The sequence below is a fragment of the Aotus nancymaae genome, unplaced genomic scaffold (assembly GCF_030222135.1).
Source record: "Aotus nancymaae isolate 86718 unplaced genomic scaffold, 86718_ANA_hifiasm-v0.15.2.pri h1tg000041l, whole genome shotgun sequence".
Classification (NCBI taxonomy): domain Eukaryota; kingdom Metazoa; phylum Chordata; class Mammalia; order Primates; family Aotidae; genus Aotus; species Aotus nancymaae.
In genome coordinates this window covers 16,532,407-16,554,923 of record NW_026988455.1, presented here as the reverse complement: position 1 = coordinate 16,554,923, position 22,517 = coordinate 16,532,407, and the positions used below count along the sequence as shown (strand labels likewise).

Genomic DNA, 22,517 nt, shown 5'->3' with positions numbered 1-22,517 from the left:
CTCTTTTAAAGCAGGCCTGGTGGTGGTGAAGTCTCTAGGTACTTGTTTGTTCGCAAAAGATTTAATTTTTCCTTCGATTATAAAGCTTAGTTTGGCTGGATAGGAAATTCTGGGTTGAAAGTTCTTTTCTTTAAGGATGTTAAATATTGGTCCCCACTCTTTTCTGGCTTGTAGGGTTTCTGCTGAGAGATCTGCTGTAAGTCTGATAGGTTTCCCTTTATGGGTAACCTGACCTTTCTCTCTGGCTGCCCTTAGTATTTTCTCCTTCATTTCAACCCTAATAAATCTGGCAATTATGTGCCTTGGGGTTGGTCTTCTTGAAGAATATCTTTGTGGTGTTCTCTGTATTACCTGGAGTTGAATATTACCCTGCCTTGCCAGGTTGGGAAAGTTTTCCTGAATGATGTCCTGGAAAGTATTTTCCAACTTGGATTCATTCTCTTCGTCACATTCAGGTACACCTATCAAACGTAAATTAGGTCTTTTCACATAGTCCCATATTTCCTGGAGACTTTGCTCATTCCTTTTCATCCTTTTTTCTCCATTCTTGTCTTCTCGTTTCATTTCACTGAGCTGGTCCTTGACTTCTGATATCCTTTCTTCTACTTGATCAATTCGACTGTTGAAACTTGTGCATGCTTCGCCAAGTTCTCGTGTTGTGTTTTTCAGCTCCATCAATTCACTTATATTCTTCTCTAAATTGTCCATTCTCGTTAACATTTCGTCAAACCTTTTCTCAAGGTTCTTAGTTTCTTTGCATTGGGTTAGAACAAGTTCTTTTAATTCACAGAAGTTTCTTATCACCCACGTTTTGAAATCTGCTTCTGTTATTGGAACACACTCGTAATCTATTAAGCCTTGTTCTGTTACTGATGAGGAATTGCGATCCCCTGTAGAGGGAGTGGCATTCTGATTTTGAGTATTCTCTGCCTTTTTACGCTGGTTTCTTCGCTTCATTATATATTTATCCGTCTGTCGTCTTTGTAATTACCGACTTTCTAACTAGGTCTCTGAGCTGACGTCCAACGTGTTGATTCCCAGCGCCGAAATCTGAGCAATCCACTGCGCCGGCCAAAATAGTGGTGTTAAGATTGATGGTACTTTTCTGCCCAGGAATCTCCGGACTCTGCGCCAAGAACTGGCGTGCTAAGGCACCAGCAAAACCGCCACGCTGGCCACAGGAGTCGCCCTGGCGACCCGTGGGGCTCCTCTGCTGGGATTCTCCTAGTCCATGAGCAACAAATATTCGTCTGAAAGTGTGGCGTCCTCTCGTTCTCTGCACTTTCACTGGGAATTACGAGCCCGAGCTGCTAGTGATCAGCCATCTTGGATCTCTCTCTCTCCTTCTTTCATCTTAACTTTAGATAACCTGATAACAATGTGCCTAGGCAATGATCTTTTTGCAATGCATTTCCCAGGTGTTCTTTGTGCTTCTTGTATTTGGATGTCTAGGTCTCTAGCAAGGCTGGGGAAGTTTTCCTCAATTATTCCCCCAAATATGTTTTACAAACTTTTAGATTTCTCTTATTCCTCAGGAACACCAATTATTCTTAGGTTTGGTCATTTAACATAATCCCGGATTTCTTGGAGGCTCTGTTCACATTTTCATATTCTTGTCTTTGTTGGATTGGGTTAAAGTCCTTGTCTTCAAGCTCTGAATTTCTTTCTTCTACTTGTTTGATTCTATTGCTGAGACTTTCCAGAGCATTTTGGATTTCTATTTATCCATTATTTCCTAACGTTTTGATTGTTTTTGTTTATGCTATCTAGTTCATTGAATATTTCTCCCTTCATTTCTTCTATCACTTTTTTGATATCCTTACATCGGGCTTTGCCTTTCTCTGGTGCCTCCCTGATTGGCTTAATAACTAGCCTAGTGAATCCTTTTTCAGGTAAATCAGAGATTTCTTCTTGGTTTGGATCCATTGCTGATGAGCTAGTGTGATTTTTTTGGAGGTGTTAAAGAATGTTATTTTGTCATATTACCAGGGTTGGTTTTCTGATTCCTTCTCATTTGGGTAGGCTCTGTCAGAGGTAAGGTCTAAGGCTGAAGGCTGTTGTTCAGATTCTTTTGTCCCATGGGGTGTTCCCTTACTGTAGTACTCTCCCTCTTTTCCTATGGATGTGGCTTCCTGAGAGTTAAGCTGTAGTAATTGTTATCTCTCTTCCAGATCTAGCCACCCAGCAAGTCTACCAGGCTCTGGGCTGGTACTGGGGGATAGCATGCACACAGTCATGTGATGTGAACCATCTGTGGGTCTCTCAGCCAGGATACCAGCACCTGTTCCAGTAGAGGTGGTAGGAGGGTGAAATGGACTCTATGAGGGGTCTTAGCTTTGCTGGTTTAATGCACTATTTTTGTGCTGGTTGGCCTCCTGCCAGGAGGGGGCACTCTCCAGAGAGCATCAGTTATGGTAGTATGGGAAGGAACAGGTGATGTGTGGGGCTCTAGAACTCCCAAAAACATGAGACATTTAATCTCCACTGTTCCCAGTAATAGAAAAACCAGAAAAGTGCTTTCTTGCTTGACATGAGAAGTATAAGTAAACTAAAAAAAGGTTCAAATTGAACTTGAAAATGTGAGACTTTTAAAAGTACTTATTTTGTCACAATAATCGAGACACTAACAACCACCTAATTGTTCAGGACAGTTGAATGGATAAATGTGGCAATATACATACAACCAAATACAATGTATCCTTGAAAAAAATCCTGTCATATGCTACAACATGGATGAATCTTGAGGACATTACACTAAGTAAAATAAACCAGTTACAGAAGGACAAATATTGCATGAATCTACTTATATCAGGTATCTAAAATAGTCAAACTCATCAAATCAGAAAGTAAAATGGTGGTTACCAGGGGCTAGAGGGAGACAAAAGTATTGTTAATTTTATGTACATTGTTAGAAAAATCCTGGAAAAATCTGTAATTCCCAGTGCAGAAGATAAGGGTCACAACTCATACTTGGTTCTAAAATAAACTAAGCATTATTTGTCACTTGGGTTTTCTCATCCATCTTCCCACTTTCCAAACCCAGGTAATTCCTTATGGGGAATAAACAAAGAATCCATGAAAAATGGATAACTGCATTAAAAATTCAGGGATAGAATCCTAATGACACATATATACTATGTCCTAGGTATTACCCATTTCAGACTTTTTTTTTCCAGTTTTTGTTTTGAATCTAAAATTAACTCCTTTTTCCATGTATGCTGACACAGAAAGAAACAGAAAAGTGAGGAAATAATTCAGAAAACTAAAAGCAAAATGAGGAATTGTCTCTAAAATAAAATTTAGTAATAACTTATTTGGGTTTGTTTATTTACTCTGTTTCTTCTTTAACCCACTGGGTTATTTCCCTGTTTTCTATTCTTTCCCAAACAATACCTAACATACAATAACGTCTTCACATTTTCTTCAGCTGGGACACTAAGCCCACTAATATGCTTAAACTCAAAATCTGTACCTTCACACTTTAGCCCTCTGTTCTTCTTTGCCTATATAATATCTGTACTATAATATTCTGCCACCAGGGACAACTGAATACATGGCATTATCATCTGGATCAGTTTGCCTTCCTGATTTTTCTATTTCTAGGTTTCTCTAGTCAATCTCGGCTTGTTTCCCATCACCACTTCTTTTCTTTCTGATCCGTCCTCTGTCAGACAGGATATTCAGGCAAGTCTACCTGTGAAACAGCTCTGGATTTATCCCATTTCTAGTCTCACTGTAACCAGCATGTTTCAGGCCCTCATCACACAGTATCTTCCTGCATGGTTCCCGACTCTAAAGTTCAATCTACCTTACATAACACTCCTAGATAGCACAGCTTGAGTTCTCTCTGTCTAGCAAATTAAAACCTGATAGCTTGGACTAGGATTCTAGTACCAACTCTCCACTAAGACTTCTGTGCCAGAGACCTACTCATTGGTAAGATTCTCACTTCACATTTTTAAACATCCATATTCCTCTTTTCCTTACTTCTTCTTGTCAAAAAAAAATCCTACCAGTTCAAGGTTATTTTTTGTCATGTAAGTCAGAACAGCACTTACCCCTTCTTTGACTGGGAAGGGGCAAAAGAGAACTCTTTACAATTTTAGATATCTTTTATATCTTGATCTGAGTGGGGAGTTAGAAGGATATGTGTTTGAGTGTGCATACAGACAGATATGTAGGTATAAATATATGTAAAAATACATTGAGGCAGGGCACAGTGGCTCACACCTGTAATCCTAGCACTTTGGGAGGCCGAAGTGGGTGGATCATCTGAGGTCAGGAGTTTGAGACCAGCCTGGCCAAAATGGTGAAAACCCATCTCTACTTAAAAAATGTATATCTACAAAAATTAGCCAGGTGTGGTGGTGTATGCCTGTAATCCTAGCTACTCAAGAGGCTGAGGCATGAGAATTGCTTGAACACAGAAGGAGGCGGTTGCAGTGAGCCGAGATCGCACCACTGCACTCCAGCCTGGGCAACAGAGAGAGACAAAAAGAAAAAAAATTGAATTGTACACTAAAATCATACATTTGCATGCTCTACTGTATGCAAAATCAAACAAAAAAAACTATCTTTCATGAAGCCTTTGATGGGGTTCAAGATGTACTGTCCCAAAATATGGCACCTCAGTATTTGAGAAAATGGCAGAACCAGGAAGGCTGCTCTCACCTGCTCTCCTGAAGCAGGTCATAAAACCTAGATTTTTCTGACCCTCCCCTAAGGGTCATAAGACCCTCATTCAAGAGGTGCCCTCTCTATACACAGAGGAAAAGGACATCCTTATCTCTGAAAATGAAGCATCACAGAGAAAAATCTGAGCAAACAGACCTTGCTAAGTTCTTCCCAGTTTATTACTATTAGATCATACTGTTTTATGAAATTATGCTTCTCCATGACTATCCTTTTCCATATCATACCTAGCACGAAACATACACTGTTTCAGGTCTTCCTTTCCTTATGAAGGCTCCTGTGTCAAGTAAAACTTACTAAATAAATTTGTATGTTTTTCTCTTGTTAGTTGGTCTTCTGTTAGCGAGACCTCAGCCATGAATCTAGTGATGGGCAAGGAAAAGATAAATTTCCTCCCCTACACCTCTGATCCACTGAACCAAAAGAGTTCATGCCTCTGAATCCTGTAACCCTTTGCCTGTGATACTATTTTCCCTATGTTTATATTATCTAAAGCAGGAAAGTGCACAAGAATCTCCTATAGAGGCTACAAAAATAAAGGCATGCCCTATTTAGTAGTAAAATGACATAATGTCTGGAATTTGCTTTAATACACTCCAACAAGAGCAATAGGTACATACAGGCTCATTATACTATTCTACTTTTATGCATGTTTGAAATTTTCTATTAAAAAAATGTTTTTTTGGCCAGGCACAGTGGCTCACACCTGTAATCCCAGCACTTTGGGAGACCTAGGTGGGCAGATCACAAGGTCAGGAGTTCAAGACCAGTCTGGTCAATATGGTGAAACCTCCATCTCTTTAAAAAATAAAAATTTTAAAAAAAAGAAAAAAAAAAACATTTTTTTTTAAATACTCCAAGCAAAAGAAATGGGAGGATAGGTGAAATAAAATTAGCTAAATGTTGATGCCATTTAAACTGGGTGATTCATACGAGGTGTTTACCTTACTATTCTGTTTCCTTTTTTATATCTTTTAAATCTTGCATAATAAAATGTTAAAAATATACATTAATATACACATACCCAAGCCCCAATCCTGGAGATTGAGGGGTGAGAACTACTGAGTTATCTAATTTTTAAAAAAAAATCTCCACATACGATTCTGACTTATATACCCCATTTGAGAAACACAGCTTTTCATTCTTTTAACAAATATTCACTGAGCATCCACCAAGCCCTGTACTAAGCTATAAAGATTTTATATTTAAGGAATTTATAGACCAATGCAAGGCAAAAGCAATTCAACCAAACTGCAAGGCATCATGACTGCCACAATAGGGTTTCATTCAAGATTCTATGGGTATAGACACTGGCCACTACAAATGTTCATTGTAAGTGAGTACTGCATTTTCTTCATCTTATAATCCCTATGGTTTTTGGCATCATATTCTTCACCCAGAAGCTCAAATGTGCTTCACATTCATCTTTATGACAGATATCGACTATCATAAAGAACTGTTTTTTTTTTACCATAAACTCTATTTCCAAGGACTTGTATGTCTCTCACTTATTCATTTTAAAGATAAGTGAAGAGGAAATATCTTATTAACAAAAGTTTCACAGGGAAAGGTACCACAAACATAGTAGTAAACCTGCTCATAAATATGAACCAAAATGAATACAAATGCAAGTAGCTGCTGTTATCTTGGCCGTATTACAACCAATAGTAATTCAAAAGCTGAGTGATCACTTCAAGACTGATGAGGGAAGACTAGGCACACTGCTCACTTACACATCTCCCACTCCACCCCTCAGGGTTTTAAGTGGAATAAAGAAGTTATCCTAAAGCTCTGTTATCGATGATATGCTTAAGAGAAATGCAGACACAGTAAAAGTGTATTTAATTTGTTTGTAGCATCTTAGATATTTACCTGAGGGATAAGAATTTTAGAGCATGAAAAACATCTTAAGGAATTCACATTTATAATGCTACCTGAAAGTGAAACTCAATTTTTACTTAAATAAGCCATGCTTATATCAGACTTTTCCTTAATCAATTCAACATACTTAAAAATAGACTACCTACAGAATGCCCAGGCTGCTTTTAAGAGTAACCCCTATCAGAACTAATCAATATGCTAAGTAATCTATAGAATGGAAAGGCTAGAAAGCATGATTTCCTCAGATCCTAAACAAATCTGGTTTGATGAATTCCTATGATGTGTTAAGAAGCAGGATTGGACTATATCAAAAGCATTTAAGATTCCAAAAATTAACAACACGGTTCAAAAATACCATTTTAGAAAAAGTTTATAATAAAATAGTCCTAAATATAGCCAGTTTAGTTAAAGAGGTCCTTTTAAAAACATTCTTTAGAAATTTTGGATTTGGATTTTTTTTTTTTTTTTACCTGATCAAGGTGAGGTTGTGTTCCTGGCACATGCTGAAGTTTTTTCTGCAAACTAAAAACAATTGATTAGAAATTCAGAGATCAATACACTTCTGATTTAACTTTATATGTTATTTAGTGACACAAGGATAATGAAGTGACTTTCCATAACTATTCTATAATTCCAATTTTACACATTGTTCATAAATTCCAACAGAGAAAAGCTGACAAAGTTTTTAAAAAATTTCTTTAAAAGAAAAAACACACATTCACATACATACATATGCACACAATAAAAAGAAAAACTAATCTTTTAACAACACTATTTTGTGTGGTTAAATATGTCAATAAATTTCTTTACCATTCCAACAGGTTTAATACAATCTTATATACATATATATATAAAACCATTCTAGTATTGCTCAAAGTTCCTTAATTTTCTCCTGCTTCCTAATGTAAAAATAATGCTGGCACCTAAAGGAAGTTAGAAGAATAAATTTTCCTTTATCAATGTTTTTCCTTGAACTTATTAAAAAACAAATAGTATCCATAAATATAAATTTTATATATAGTCAGTTATCAATTGAGAGAAAAAGAAAGTCAGAATGTTAAAAATGCATTGTTCTGATATGAAAAGCACAAGATCAATATGGCATAACAAATTACAACCGTAACAACTGTAGCACACATTTCAACACTGATGGGGACAGGATGGGAGGGGGAAAGGACTTAAAACCTTGCAGATGTTTTGCCTTGAAGAACAGTGAGGGGTAAACTAGTAACAGCAAGTTTAGGAAAGAGAAAGAGCCTGTAGGAATTGTTGGAGGGAATGAGTCTCTTTGGGGGGGTCTTAGCAGGGAGAATGTCAAATTAAATCCTTCCCAGCTGGTTGCTCAGGAAAAGATTCTCTTGGTTAGCAGCTAAGCACACACAAAAAAAGTCAGGCAAAGGCCTTCTCTATGGTGGTGAGATCCTATTAACTAGCTACTTTGAATGTCACTAAAGCATTATAACTGCTCGTAAGTGTAGAATGAGATTACTTTAGAAAATAATTTTGAAAAATCATATGCTTTTACCATATGTTGTTGGACAGTGACTGCCTAAAACTTCATATGCAGCAAAAAACCAAAAATCTAACAACGAACATTTAAGTTTAGTTTCTAGTAAGTCTCAGAATTTCATGTCCTAGATTTTTTCCCTATCATACAAATTTTTAAAAGACTAATCTAGTGGATAAGCATATGCTACCGAAACCTGAAACTCATGAATCTGAAATCCTCATTTTGCACATTAACTTGTAATCTTATAACAATTTTTGTCTCTGCACGCATAAAGAGTAAAAATCTCAGACAGTTTAGTGTGTTTTGTGTATAAACCATTATGTTCTATAAAAAACAGTAATTTTGGCCGGGCGCGGTGGCTCAAGCCTGTAATCCCAGCACTTTGGGAGGCCGAGGCAGGTGGATCACGAGGTCAAGAGATCGAGACCATCCTGGTCGACATGGTAAAACCCCGACTCTACTAATACAAAAAATTAGCTGGGCACGGTGGCGCGTGCCTGTAGTCCCAGCTACTCAGGAGGCTGAGGCAGGAGAATTGCCTGAACCCAGGAGGCGGAGGTTGCGGTGAGCCGAGATCGCGCCATTGCACCCCAGCCTGGGTATCAAGAGTGAAACTCCGTCTCAAAAAAAAAAACAAAAAAAAAAAACCGTAATTTAGATATTGACAGTAAGATAGAATTAGCAAGAATTTCTCCCAAGTCAAAATATAGAATGATATAAAAAACTGGATGCCTTGATGAAAGTACTTGTATTACAGCAAATTACAGCAAATGACAGAAGTAGAAAGAAAAACAAAAATTGATATACTGAATATCAAGGTTGGAAATGATTTCATACTATAATTCTTATTATTGGAACAAAGCATTAAAGGATATAATATGTGAAGGGAAAAAATAAAAATTTCAACTAAAAAATATTTTAGTGTTTAACATATTAAATGACAACCAACTTGCAAGCTCTTGGACCCAACAGAGATAAATTAGTTTTAAAAAGGCAAATTTTGCTGGGTTCAGTGGCTCAGGCTTATAATTCCAGCACTTTGAGAGGCTAAGTAGAAGGATCACTTGAGGCCAGGAGTTCAAGACAAGCCTGAGCAACATAGCAAGACCTTGTCTCCACAAAAAAAATAAAATAAAAAATTAGCCAGGTATGGTGGTGCAACCCTGTAGTCCCAGATACTCAGGAGTCTGAGATGGGAAGATCACTTGAGTCCAGGAGTTCAGGACTGCAGAGAGCCATGATAGCACTACTGCACTCCAACCCAGCTGTCAGAGTGAGACTCTGAGACTCTATGTCAACAAAATAAAATAATTAAATAAATATAAAAAAAATAAAGAGCCAAGTGTGGTAAGTGTGGTAGCTCACGCCTGTAATCCCAACTCCTTTGGGAGGCTGAGGTGGGCAGATCACTTGAGCACAGGAATTTAAGACCAGCCTGGGGTACATGGCAAAACCCCATCACTACCAAAAGAAAAAATTAGCCAGGCAACAAAAAATTAGCCAGGAGTGGTAGTGCATGCTTGTAGTCCCAGCTACTCAGGAGTCTGAGGTAGGAAGATGGCTTAAGCCCAGGAGGCAGAGGCTACAGTGAGCTGAGATCACACCAGTGCACTCTAGTCTGGGCAACAGAGCCAGACCCTGTCTCCCATAAAAAAAGAAAGAAAGAAAGAAAGGCAAATTTCACGCAGTATTGTTTCGTTTTTCTCCTTGTAAACATATTTAAATGTATCACATGATCTGTGACTATCAAAACTGTCACAGCATCAAATAAAAAAATATAGTTATAATCCAGACGTGGAAGATGAGAGAAAGGGAGCACGGCTAACTAGTGAAATAGCACTGATACTCAAATGAAGTGCTGGAGATTTGGAGTAAAAGAAAAAAAGGATCATTAAGAGAAAAGTTAGGATGGGCTAGACTTCTGATTATTTCAGAAACGGGTAGCAAAGGACAAAGGCTCTTAAGCTCCCAGAATTAGGTGACAGCCCCAGTCAATCTATCTCCCCAGTAAAACCAGAACTAAGATGAAAAAAAAAGACCATTTTTAAATGAACAAACCAAATTTATGGTTAGGGGTATATTAGTTTAATGGAGGAACAGTAGTTTAAAAATTAGTAAAACAAAAGCTTTATATGAAAAAACTTAGTATAATTCTGAATGATTTTCATATAATCATTCTCAAGTGTAAGTGATACTGGATACCTAAAGTTGATATAAAGGAAAAACGCTCAGGGAGATTTCACAACTTTGTACAGGAGTGGCTTGAAAGGATATAACTATATTTACCATAAAACAACAAGTAGTCATTTTTACCTTACATAATTTATAAGAATTGTTAGAAAAATAGAAATCACTCACATGTAATTCAGGTATACCAAACTTCACTGCCTTCCTAATAACTGGAACTAGAAAAACAAAATGCTGATTTTTTTCTAGGTAGCCTGAAAATACCTTTATAATTTTAACTATAATTTGTCTAGTCTAAAAAAATACTGCTCTAACACCAGAAGCTACAGGTGAAATAAATACTTCTCAACTGAAGACAACTTCTTGAATCACTGTTACTGACAAGTTTACTCTCTGAGCTTCAGTTTCCAAACTGAGAAGGAGGAAATAACTGCCCTGCCTAACCGACACTTCTGGTTGCTGAAATAATCTCAATCAATTTTTCTTTTTTTTTTTTTTGAGATGAAGTCTCACTCTGTCACCAGGCTGGAGTGCAGTGGCACTATCTCAGCTCCACTGCAACCTCTGCCTCCCAGGTTAAATCCATTCTCCTGCTTCAGCCTCCCAAGTAGCTGGGATTACAGGAATATACCACCATACCCAGCTAATTTTTGTATTTTTAGTAGAGATGGCATTTCACCATGTTGGCCAGATGGTCTTGATCTCCTGGCCTTGTGATCCGCCTACCTCAGCCTCCCAAAGTGCCTGGATTACAGGCATAAGCCACCACGCCTGGCCTTTTTTTTTTTTTTTTTTTTACAACTACATTCGAATGTAAGTTTTCCAACCTCTAAAGTAAAAGGGCGGCCGGGCCCATCTCTACAAAAATATAAAAAATAAAAAATTAGCTGGGCATGGTGGCACGTGCCTGTAATCCCAGCTCTTGGAAGGCTGAGGCAGGAGAATTGCTTGAACCTGGGAGGCGGAGGTTGCAGTAAGCCGAGATCGTGCCACTGCATTCCAGCTTGGGCAACAGAGCAAGACTCTGTCTCAAAAAAAATAATAAAATAAAAACATAATAAAGTAAAAGGGATCCAATAAAACACTATCATGTCCTACTTCATAGGTTACTATAGGTACTATTTTTTAAATGTGAACAATACTACAGACTGAAGGTTAAAAAAACCTAGTTGAAAATAGAATTAGTTTTTAAAGGCATGGCTAAGGCAAAATTAGAAACCTACATATAAGGCTGGCTGTGGTGGCCCACACATGTAATCCCAGCACTCTGGGAGGCTGAGGCAGGAGGATCACTTGAGCCCAGGAATTCGAGACCAGCCTGGGCAATATAATAAGACCCCATGCTTACAAAAAATATTAAAAGATTAGTGGGGCATGGTGACACATGCCTGTGGTCCCAGCTACTTGGGAGGCTGAGACAGGAGGATCACTTGAGCCCAGGGGGTCAAGGTTCCAGTAAACCATGTTTGTGCTGCTGCACTCCAGCCTAGGTGACAAGTGAGAACCCCATCTCAAAAAAAAAAAAAAGAAAGAAATATATATAGGAATGAGAATTAGAAGTCAAGTATAGAGCCACTCACCATGCCTACCCTTAAGCAAAAATGCCCCACCAATTCAAAATACCTAAAGAGATGTCCACTCTCATGATCTTGTATGGACATATATGAGACTTATGAGATATTCATTACAGCATTATTTACAATAGCCAAGCTGCAAGAACAAGTTATGTGCACTAAGAGACAAATAGATAAAGTAAATGTGGTATATGTAGAAAACAGAATATTATTGAGCCTTAAAAAGGAAACCTTGCTATATGCAAAAACATGGATGAACCTTGATGACGTTATGCTACGTGAAATAAGCCAGTCACAGAAAGACAAATAATGCATGATTCTACTTGTGTCAGAATAAAATAGTCAATCCCACAGAAAGAGTGTAGAATGGTAGATCCCAGGGGCTAAGGGGAGAGGGAAATGGAAAGCTGCTATTCAATGGGTATAAAGCCTCAGTTATACAAGACTGAAATGTTCCAGAGATCTGCCACACATCCTCAGGCCTATAGTTAACAATACTGTATTGTACACTCAAAAAATTGTTAAGAGGGTAGATCTCATGTTAAATATTCTTACTACAATAAAAAATAAAAAGACACTGATGCACAAGAATAACTAATCTTTTTTCCTTCCCTCACCAAAAAGATTCCCCACAGGAGAAGGCAGAGAACTAACCCATTTTTAAGGTAAAGAGAGTTATCTGTGTGACAGCCCTAAACTAAAATGTTCTATGTATTTCATGTATCTTCTCATAGAAAGAGTATTATACATAGTGTTTGGTGTAGAAGTGTTAACGATTAGTCTCTGAAGTTAACTATCACTTAGACACTATAATTTCTATTGGAAAATGCAATATGATTTCCAAACAATTGCTTACTTAGTAAAACTTCCAAGAACATACCTCATTAAGAATGGTCTTGTATGTCAAAGGAATGGCAGGAAGCTTAAATCAAGGGTGCAATTGTGCAAATCATTCCTGTTAACTACGGGGAAAAAAAGGTACATAAAAATAAAAATAACCAAATTATACAAAACATACCTTATTCCAGAGAGACTATCAAAGGCGTGAAGATCTAACACATTAGAAAGATCAACTCTAAAAGAAAGAAAACTAATGTGAGCAGTTGGAAATTCTGTGAAATATATCCAATTAATCAAGAAAAAAATCTCTGACTCTTAAAAAATTTTATATATAAAATTCATAAAAGTGGGCAAATGGCATAAGATGATCACAGTTGAATCAAGATTGAAAATTATTTATGTCAACAAATTAGCTTGTTTAAACTTTCCATTATCTTTTCAATCCTGAAATTTATGAGCTTTTAAAATACATTTTTATAGCTTAAAAAAATATCAGCTAAAGAACAGAAACTTTTCCAAGCAGCTAATTACTCAAAAGATGAAACAAAAGAAATGATGAATAGAATTAACAGTCAAATGGGTACATTCCAAATACCTCTGCAATGTTTGTATTTCTTTTATTTCCCCTCCCTTGATATAACATGCAATATAAAAATATGAGGAGTCGACTAACCAATGTATAAAATATTAAGTTACTCTAGGACCCTGATATTCATGTGATTTGATTTCATTCAGAATGGGGCTGCATGTAGAAAAAAAAAATTCCTGCCATCCAAATAGACATTATTTCTCTCAGAATTATTTAATGATAATTAAACTTATTGGAATGCAATGATTCAAATCAAGTGAGAATAACATATCACAATCAGCATTAGGTTTGGTTAAATATATAAAAGTAAATTTATAAAGACTGGTGATTGTGTTACAATTTTAACATAAGCCCATAAAACAGCAGAGGACAGTGATTTCTCCATAATCAAACCTAAGGCAAAGGAATGTTTAAAGAAAATGACAAATGTATAATTAAATTTCAAAATTAGATTCCAAGAGCTTGCCAAACATTTGTTAAATTTTCTTACAAGGAAAAAAAAATTTCATTGGTCAGATTCAATTTTTTTTTTTAATGCATAACATGTAAGAAAAAACATCTCCTTTATCTTAGGACTGACCAACTGTGCCTGCTTTGTTCATTCTCAACAGTCTACCACATACTCATACTTGTGGCAACAATAATGTGTTAGATTACGAATGCTTGTCTTGGCAAAAGGTATACAAATTCCCATCTTATTACTCCAAAGTTCTCTGTTAATAGACTGTAACAACAACTCAAATTCTGGGCATTTTATATGTGCAGAATTAGAAAAATGATCAAATAAAGAAGTAAATGTTCCATGAAGAAATTTTTGAATATCAATTTACACTAAGAGGCCAAGTCTTAATATTAAACATATTTCCTTTTTCACTTCCCACCCCCACCACCACTGAGCATATTTATATTGACGCGTCACAAATGACTGAAGTTGGATGGGCATGGTGGCTCATGCCTGAAATCCCAGTACTTTGGAGGCCAAGGTGGGCAGATCACTTTGAGGCCAGGAGTTTGAGACCAGCCTGGCCAACATGGCGAAACCTCATCTCTACTAAAAATACAAAAATTAGCTGGGCGTGGTGGCACAAACCTGTAATCCCAACTACTGGGAGGCTAAAGCAGGAGAAATGCTTGAACCCAGAAGGCAGAGGTTACAGTGAGCTGAGATCATACCACCGCAATCCAGCTTGAGGACAGAGTGAGATTCTGTCTCAAAAAAGAAAAAAAAAAAAAGAATGAAGTTTCCCCCCAAGTTTGTCATCTTCATCTTAGAAAACAGCTTAAAGTTTAATAAAGTTTATACATGCCAATTCTGCGAATATCAAATATAGTTTGGAAACACAAGCTTATAAATAAACTACTGTTTCACTGTGACAGTGCCCTTGAGAAAACATGTCATCCAGAGGTAATTCTGCTGTATACCCAGATTCTTTCTGTATTTCTAAAAAAGAATCAATATTAGATCTGTACAGCAAATTACACTCTTTTACAGAAAATAACAAAATACCCAAGTCTCTTACCAAATTTTCAATAAAGAGAAAAAGTCTAAGCTTCCAGAAGAAAGTTTCCAGAGCATTCCCCAAATTTAGTACCATCATCATGAAAAAGAAATTCTTCATTGAAGGCATATGACTGGAAAACTAATTTCCATGGCATCAAATTAATTTCCTCCTTTGGAGATAAAACCATTAGATCATTTCCAAAGCATTAAAACAGCCAAGAAAAAAAAAAAGACCATTACCAGCATTTTAAAAAGGAGTAAGAGAATGAAGTAAACAAAAAAGGGAAAGATAAAGCTTCAAAAGTGCTTTTTCCTCTTAATTTCTTGAACCTAATGTTTTTCCTACAAAAATTGCTTTCAATTTTCCCTAAGTCTAAAGACTGCTTTAAGTAGCCTAAGACCAAGGACAGGAGAGTGAAAACAAAGAGGGTTTTGGCTCTCCAAGGTGGGACTGGAATTGCAGCTGCTACTCTAGGGGTATTTTCTAATGTTCAGCTCTTCAAACTCCAGTGAGTCTCACAAATAGGGTGCACCAGCCAACATAAGTATCAAGTATCTATAATGCAAATTGTAGATTTCTGATGGTTTTATCTCCAAAGGAGGAAATTAAATTGATGCCATGGAAATTAATTTTCCAGTCATATGCCTTAAATGTGTGAAGAATTTTGTTTTATTGATTTTTTAAAAAAAATTTAATTATTTTACCACTGTGTGGCTGACAAGTGCTGACAATAAACTACTATAAGTATGTGAAGAAAAGAGGCTCACCTTGAGTAGTTACAATTAAGGAAAAGGAATAGTGTGTAGCATAGTCTTATTGGTAAAGCTTAAGTTGATTTAGTAGCAAATGGAAGTTCTAGTGAACCATATAGATTTCAGAAGTAGGAGTAAAAGATTAGAAGATGTACCATTTTAATCTACTCTAGTCTTTTTCTTAATTTTTAGAAATGTAAGTAGACTGAATAGAAGAAAACCAAAACAGAGTTGGCCAATAATGTTTATTATTGTGAACTTCTTATTATTAATTAATAATGTATTATTAATAATAAAATCTTCCACTAATCTTGCTGCCTACAGAAGAAAATCTAAGCTATGTATCATGGCATTCAAGACCCTTTGTGGTAAGTTCTCTAATCTCTTCAGTCATATCACTTTTTCTCTGCTATATAATACCAAGTTTTCTAGCCATTCTAAAATATTCACAGGTCTCTGGAGTACAAAATCTTCCTTACACCTAAAAAGTTGTTCCTACTCCAGTCCATCTGTAAAAGTCCTATTCGTTCTTTAAGACTCAGATCAATGACTGCCTTCTTGGTCAGTATTTTCCTCCCTCTTCATCAAGAAAAGTTGAATAGTTATTCCTCTATTTTCCTATTCTTATAAACTCTGTGCTTTTAAAATTCTTATACTAACATTAATCTAACATGTTGCCTTTTTGCTTGTTTGCTTCTCTGTTCCCCCTGCCTTTCCTTAAAGGCAGAGTTTTTGCCTTATCCATTGCTTAAATAGTCCTTAAAATACTATGAAACGCATAGCGGCCAGTTTGGCAAATTAATTGACAGAAAAGAGTGACTTTTACTAGTTTGTTAACCAAATCTCCAGTTTCTAAACTGGTAAGCTCAAGATGCTATGCCTCAAGGAATTTGAGAGATATTTAATATAAGATTCAGGACCCAATAGTAAGAATTCTACTCAGGACACCTGATCTTCATTGAAAAGGATTCTAATCCAACTTCAGTCCTCACAACAAGGAAGTACTATTTCAGAAAGTCCCTAGATTCTCAGATGCACTGGCAAGCACCATACACTGAAGAAATAGAAGAAGAAAGATTTTAGTCACTTGCTCACTCATCCACTTGAAGTAACAAAAATCAATCACTGCATGTTTATTGTTCTATAATAAAGCAAATGTTAGAAATAAAAGTTGGAGGCCAGGCATGGTGGCTCACACCTGTAAGCCCAGCACTTTAGGAGGCCAAGGCAGGCAGATCACAAGGTCAAGAAATTGAGACCACCCTGGCCAACATGGTGAAACCCCATCTCTACTAAAAATACAAAAAACTAGCTGGGCATGGTGGTGTATGCCTATAGTCCCAGCTACTCAGGAGGCTGAGGCAGAAGGATGGCTTAAACCCGGGAGGTGGAGATGGCAGTGAGCTGAGATCACGCCACTGCACTCCAGCCTGGTGACAGAGCAAGACTCCGTCTCAAAAAACAACAACAAAAATAAATTAATAAAAGTTAGAAATGTCAAACAAACTAAATTGTTACATTAACAAACTAATCAAGATGACACCTTTATTCAGTACATGGATATTTCCAAAATGAAAACTAACAAAAGAAGAAAACTGAATTAAAATGTTATAAATATAAACTGAATAAATGCTATGACAGAACCACAGCTATTTATAGGCATGATTTTTAAAAGCTTGTTTAAGTATTATGCAGTTATCTGTGTATCATTTTGTAAAGAGGAGAAAAGTTAAGGAGAAAGAAATTGTAGAACACTAACAGAAGAGGACAGACACTGAGGAATGGTTCATGGTATGAGTGAGATTATCAGAGACTTTCTACAATGGAATTTGAAATGCAGGGAGCCCCTTTGGTATATGGTTGTAGAGGACTTACACTAAGGGCATTCTTCTGCTACCTCTGCCAGCAGATAGATGAGTGGCTCTTGAGAATGCATAACAAATTAATTCCCCAGCTGTTCACTTGCATATAAGCAGCTGCTGCTGTTACTGCCTAACACTTATGGCAGTCTGTCAGCACCTCTAATCTCTGCCATAGCAGACGAACCACTCACTTAAGGCCTCTGCTGTACTTCCAAAGAAAGAGTCTCTCAAGTAGGAACTGGGTGGCACTAGACTGCCAGCTGTGAGCCTCAGAGCTCCTGGCTGCCTGTTGCTGGGTCTATCAGCTGCTGAGCCTTTCTCTTCAAAAAAAAAAAATAAGCTTAACAAAATACCCTGCACAGAAATTTTCTGAAATTATGATAGCACTCAATGGAAAACAGAGTTTAATCTACAGAAATACACTTCACAGATGTTTTAGGAACAGAACCTAGAGAAAATGGATGTCAAAATTTAATAAAAGAATTTGTCGAGGTCAGGGATCCAAGATGGCCGCTTAGGAGGAACTCGGGAATGCAGCTCCGAGAGAAAGCACAGAGGGTGAGTGGACGTCGTATTTCCAGACTGATTTTTACTGCCCACAGACCAGGAGATTCATACGCAGAGAAGCCACACGGGTCGCCAGCGCTGCTGGCGCCGCTGGCTTGAACGGCGCAGCCGCTGGGCCGGCACCCTGAGGCAACGGCTCACTGTACAAAGTGAGAGAGTCTGAGTCCCCTATAAGCCAGCAAGGGGAGCTGAAACGGGGAGCCAGGCCAGCGCCACGAATCTCAGAGCCGCGGCTTTAGCCAACGCAGCGGCTCCGGAGGCAGATCAGATGAGACGGTGTCCCCTCTTACCCAGCAAGAAGACCTGAAACACAACTGAAACCGGGACGGTCCAGCTCTGTGGAGGAGGGGCGTTCTTCATAGGCACCCTGCTGTTCCCAGGGCAATCTACTAAGGCAATCCGCCACTATAGAGACTCCGTCACTACAGGGGCGGGCCAACATAGCGGAAGCAGTTCTAACTACACCCAGAAGTTCACACGGAAGCTGGGTGGAGCCCACAGCAGCTTAGCGAAGCCTCTGCAACCTGAGTGTGACTAGGCTGCCACCTTGTGGGCAGGGAAAACAGCAACCGCACAGGGGAACATCATAAAACCGTAACTCCCTGGGACAGAACACCTGGGGGGAAGAGCAGGGGTTTATGAGTTCTGCCACAGCAGACTTAAAATTACCAAAATCAGAAAGACAACAACTACAAAGTCAACAGGTGGATAAATCCACAAAGATGGGAAGAAACCAGCGCAAAAAGGATGAAAACACCCAAAACCAGAACACTTCTCCTCCTACAAGGGATCACAACTCCTCACCAGCAAGGGAACAAGACTGGATGGAGAATGAGTGTGATGAAATGACAGAATCAGCTTTCAGAAAGTGGATAATAAGAAACTTCCGTGAGCTAAAAGAACATGTTCTAACCCAATGCAAAGAAACTAAGAACCTTGAAAAAAGACTTGACGAAATGCTAACAAGAATGGACAACTTAGAGAGGAATATGAGCGAATTGATGGAGCTGAAAAACACAACACGAGAACTTCGTGAAGCATGCACAAGTTTCAACAGCCGAATTGACCAAGCAGAAGAAAGGATATCAGAGGTCGAAGATCAACTCAATGAAATAAAACGAGAAGGCAAGATTAGAGAAAACAGGGTAAAAAGGAATGAACAAAGTCAACAAGAAATATGGGACTATGTGAAAAGACCCAATCTACGTTTGATAGGTGTACCTGAATGTGACGAAGAGAATGCATCCAAGCTGGAAAATACTCTTCAGGATATTATCCAGGAAAACTTCCCCAACCTAACAAGGCAGGCCGAGATTCAAGTCCAGGAAATACAGAGAACACCACAAAGATACTCCTCTAGAAGAGCAACCCCAAGACACATAATCATCAGATTCACCAGGGTTGAAATGAAGGAGAAAATACTAAGGGCAGCCAGAGAGAAAGGTCGGGTTACCCACAAAGGGAAGCCCATCAGACTCACTGCAGATCTCTCAGCAGAAACCCTACAGGCCAGAAGAGAGTGGGGGCCGATATTCAACATCCTTAAGGAAAAGAACTTTCAACCCAGAATTTCGTATCCAGCCAAACTAAGCTTCATAAGTGAAGGAAAAATAAAATCCTTTGTGAACAAGCAAGAACTCAGAGAGTTCATCACCACCAGACCAGCTCTACAAGAGCTCCTGAAGGAGACACTACACATAGAAAAGAACAACCAGTACCAGCCACTCCAAAAACACACGAAAAGGTAAAGAGCATCAACACAATGAAGAATCTGCATCAACCAAAGGGCAAAACAGCCACCTAGCACCAAAATGACAGGATTGAATTCACACATAACAATATTAACCCTAAATGTAAACGGACTAAATGCCCCAATCAAAAGACACAGACTGGCAAATTGGATAAAAAGCCAAAACCCATCAGTGTGCTGTATCCAGGAAACCCATCTCGCATGCAAGGATACACAAAGGCTCAAAATAAAGGGATGGAGGAAGATTTACCAAGCAAATGGAGAGCAAAAAAAAGCAGGAGTTGCAATTCTCATCTCTGATAAAATAGACTTTAAAGCAACAAAGATCAAAAGAGACAAAGAAGGACATTACATAATGGTAAAAGGATCAATGCAGCAAGAAGAGCTAACGATCCTAAATATATATGCACCTAATACAGGAGCACCCAGATACATAAGGCAAGTTCTTAAAGACTTACAAAGAGACTTAGACTCCCACACAATAATAGTGGGAGACTTCAACACACCATTGTCAATATTAGACAGATCAACGAGACAGAAAATTAACAAGGATATCCAGGACTTGAACTCAGACCTGGAACAAGCAAACCTAATAGACGTTTACAGAACTCTCCACCCCAAATCCACAGAATATACATTCTTCTCAGCACCACATCACACCTACTCTAAAATTGACCACATAATTGGAAGTAAATCACTCCTCAGCAAATGCAAAAGAATGGAAACCATAACAAACAGTCTCTCAGACCACAGTGCAATCAAGTTAGAACTCAGAATTCAGAAACCAACCCAGAACCGCACAGCCTCATGGAAAATGAACAACTTTCTCCTGAATGTTGACTGGATAAACAATGAAATGAAGGCAGAAATAAAGACGTTCTTCGAAACCAACGAGAACGAAGACACCACATACCAGAATCTCTGGGACACATTTAAAGCAGTCTCTAGAGGAAAATATATAGCAATAAGTGCCCACATGAGAAGAAAGGAGAGATCTAAAATTGACACCCTATCGTCAAAATTGAAAGAGCTAGAGGAGCAAGATCAAAAAAACTCAAAACCTAGCAGAAGACAAGAAATAACTAAGATCAAAGCAGAATTGAAGGAGATAGAGACACGAAAAACCCTTCAAAAAATCAAAAAATCCAGGAGCTGGTTTTTTGAAAAGATCAACAAAATAGACAGACCACTAGCCAGACTAATAAAAAAGAAAAGAGAGAATAACCAAATAGATGCAATAAAAAATGACAAAGGGGATATCACCACAGATTCCACAGAAATTCAAACCATCATCAGAGATTATTACAAACAACTCTATGCACATAAATTAGAAAACCTGGAGGAAATGGATAAATTCCTGGACAGCTGCCTCCTGCCAAGCCTAAACCAGGAAGAAGTCGAAACCCTGAATAGACCAATAACAAGGTCTGAAGTCGAGGCAGCAATTAAGAGCCTACCACCCAAAAAAAGCCCAGGTCCAGATGGGTTCACAGCCGAATTCTACCAGACATACAAAGAGGAACTGATACCATTCATACTGAAACTATTCCAAATAATCCAAAAAGAGGGAATCCTTCCCAAATCATTTTATGAGACCAACATCATCCTAATACCAAAACCTGGCAGAGACTCAACAAGAAAAGAAAACTACAGGCCAATATCCATGATGAACATAGATGCAAAAATCTTCAATAAAATAATGGCAAGCCGATTACAACAGCACATCAAAAAGCTTATCCACCATGATCAAGTAGGATTCATCCCGGGGATGCAAGGCTGGTTCAATATACGCAAGTCTATAAATGTAATTCACCACATAAACAGAACCAAAGACAAAAACCACATGATTATCTCAATTGATGCAGAGAAGGCCTTCGACAAAATTCAACAGCCCTTTATGCTAAAAACCCTCAATAAACTAGGTATCGATGGAACGTATCTCAAAATAATAAAAGCTATTTACGACAAACCGACCGCCAATATCATACTGAATGGGCAAAAACTGGAAGCATTCCCTTTGAAATCTGGCACTAGACAAGGATGCCCTCTCTCACCACTCCTATTCAATATAGTACTGGAAGTTCTAGCCAGAGCAATCAGGCAAGAAAAAGAAATAAAGGGTATTCAATTAGGAAAGGAGGAAGTCAAATTGTCTCTATTTGCAGACGACATGATTGTATATCTAGAAGACCCCCTCATCTCAGCCCAAAAGCTCCTGAAACTGATAAGCAACTTCAGCAAAGTCTCAGGATACAAAATCAATGTGCAAAAATCACAAGCGTTCCTATACACCAATAACAGACTTAAAGAGAGCCAAATCAAGAACGAACTGCCATTCACAATTGCTACAAAGAGAATAAAATACCTAGGAATACAACTAACAAGGAATGTAAAGGACCTCTTCAAGGAGAACTACAAATCACTGCTCAACGAAATAAGAGAGGACACAAACAGATGGAGAAACATTCCATGTTCATGGTTAGGAAGAATTAATATCGTGAAAATGGCCATACTGCCCAAAGTAATATACAGATTCAATGCTATCCCCATCAAGCTACCAATGACCTTCTTCACAGAACTGGAAAAAACCACCTTAAACTTTATATGGAACCAAAAGAGAGCCCGCATAGCCAAGTCAATTCTAAGCAAAAAGAACAAAGCAGGAGGCATCACACTACCAGACATCAAACTCTACTACAAGGCTACAGTAATCAAAACAGCATGGTACTGGTACCAAAACAGAGATATAGACCAATGGAACAGAACAGAGGCGTCGGAGGCAACACAACATATCTACAACCACCTGATCTT

The 22,517-nt window shown here is 38.0% G+C and overlaps 1 protein-coding gene across 1 annotated transcript in view; it reads right to left on the bottom strand.

Moving 5' to 3' along the window:
• Window positions 1-22,517, bottom strand: part of ZNG1A (Zn regulated GTPase metalloprotein activator 1A) — a 57,633-nt gene that overhangs the window by 7,934 nt on the left and 27,182 nt on the right. Inside the window, exons 10-11 of the mRNA XM_012461964.3 lie at window positions 12,863-12,919; window positions 7,044-7,095 (exon numbers count right to left, since the gene is read on the bottom strand). Of these exons, the coding sequence (XP_012317387.1) occupies window positions 7,044-7,095; window positions 12,863-12,919 (109 nt within the window). The remainder of the gene's footprint in view (window positions 1-7,043; window positions 7,096-12,862; window positions 12,920-22,517) is intronic.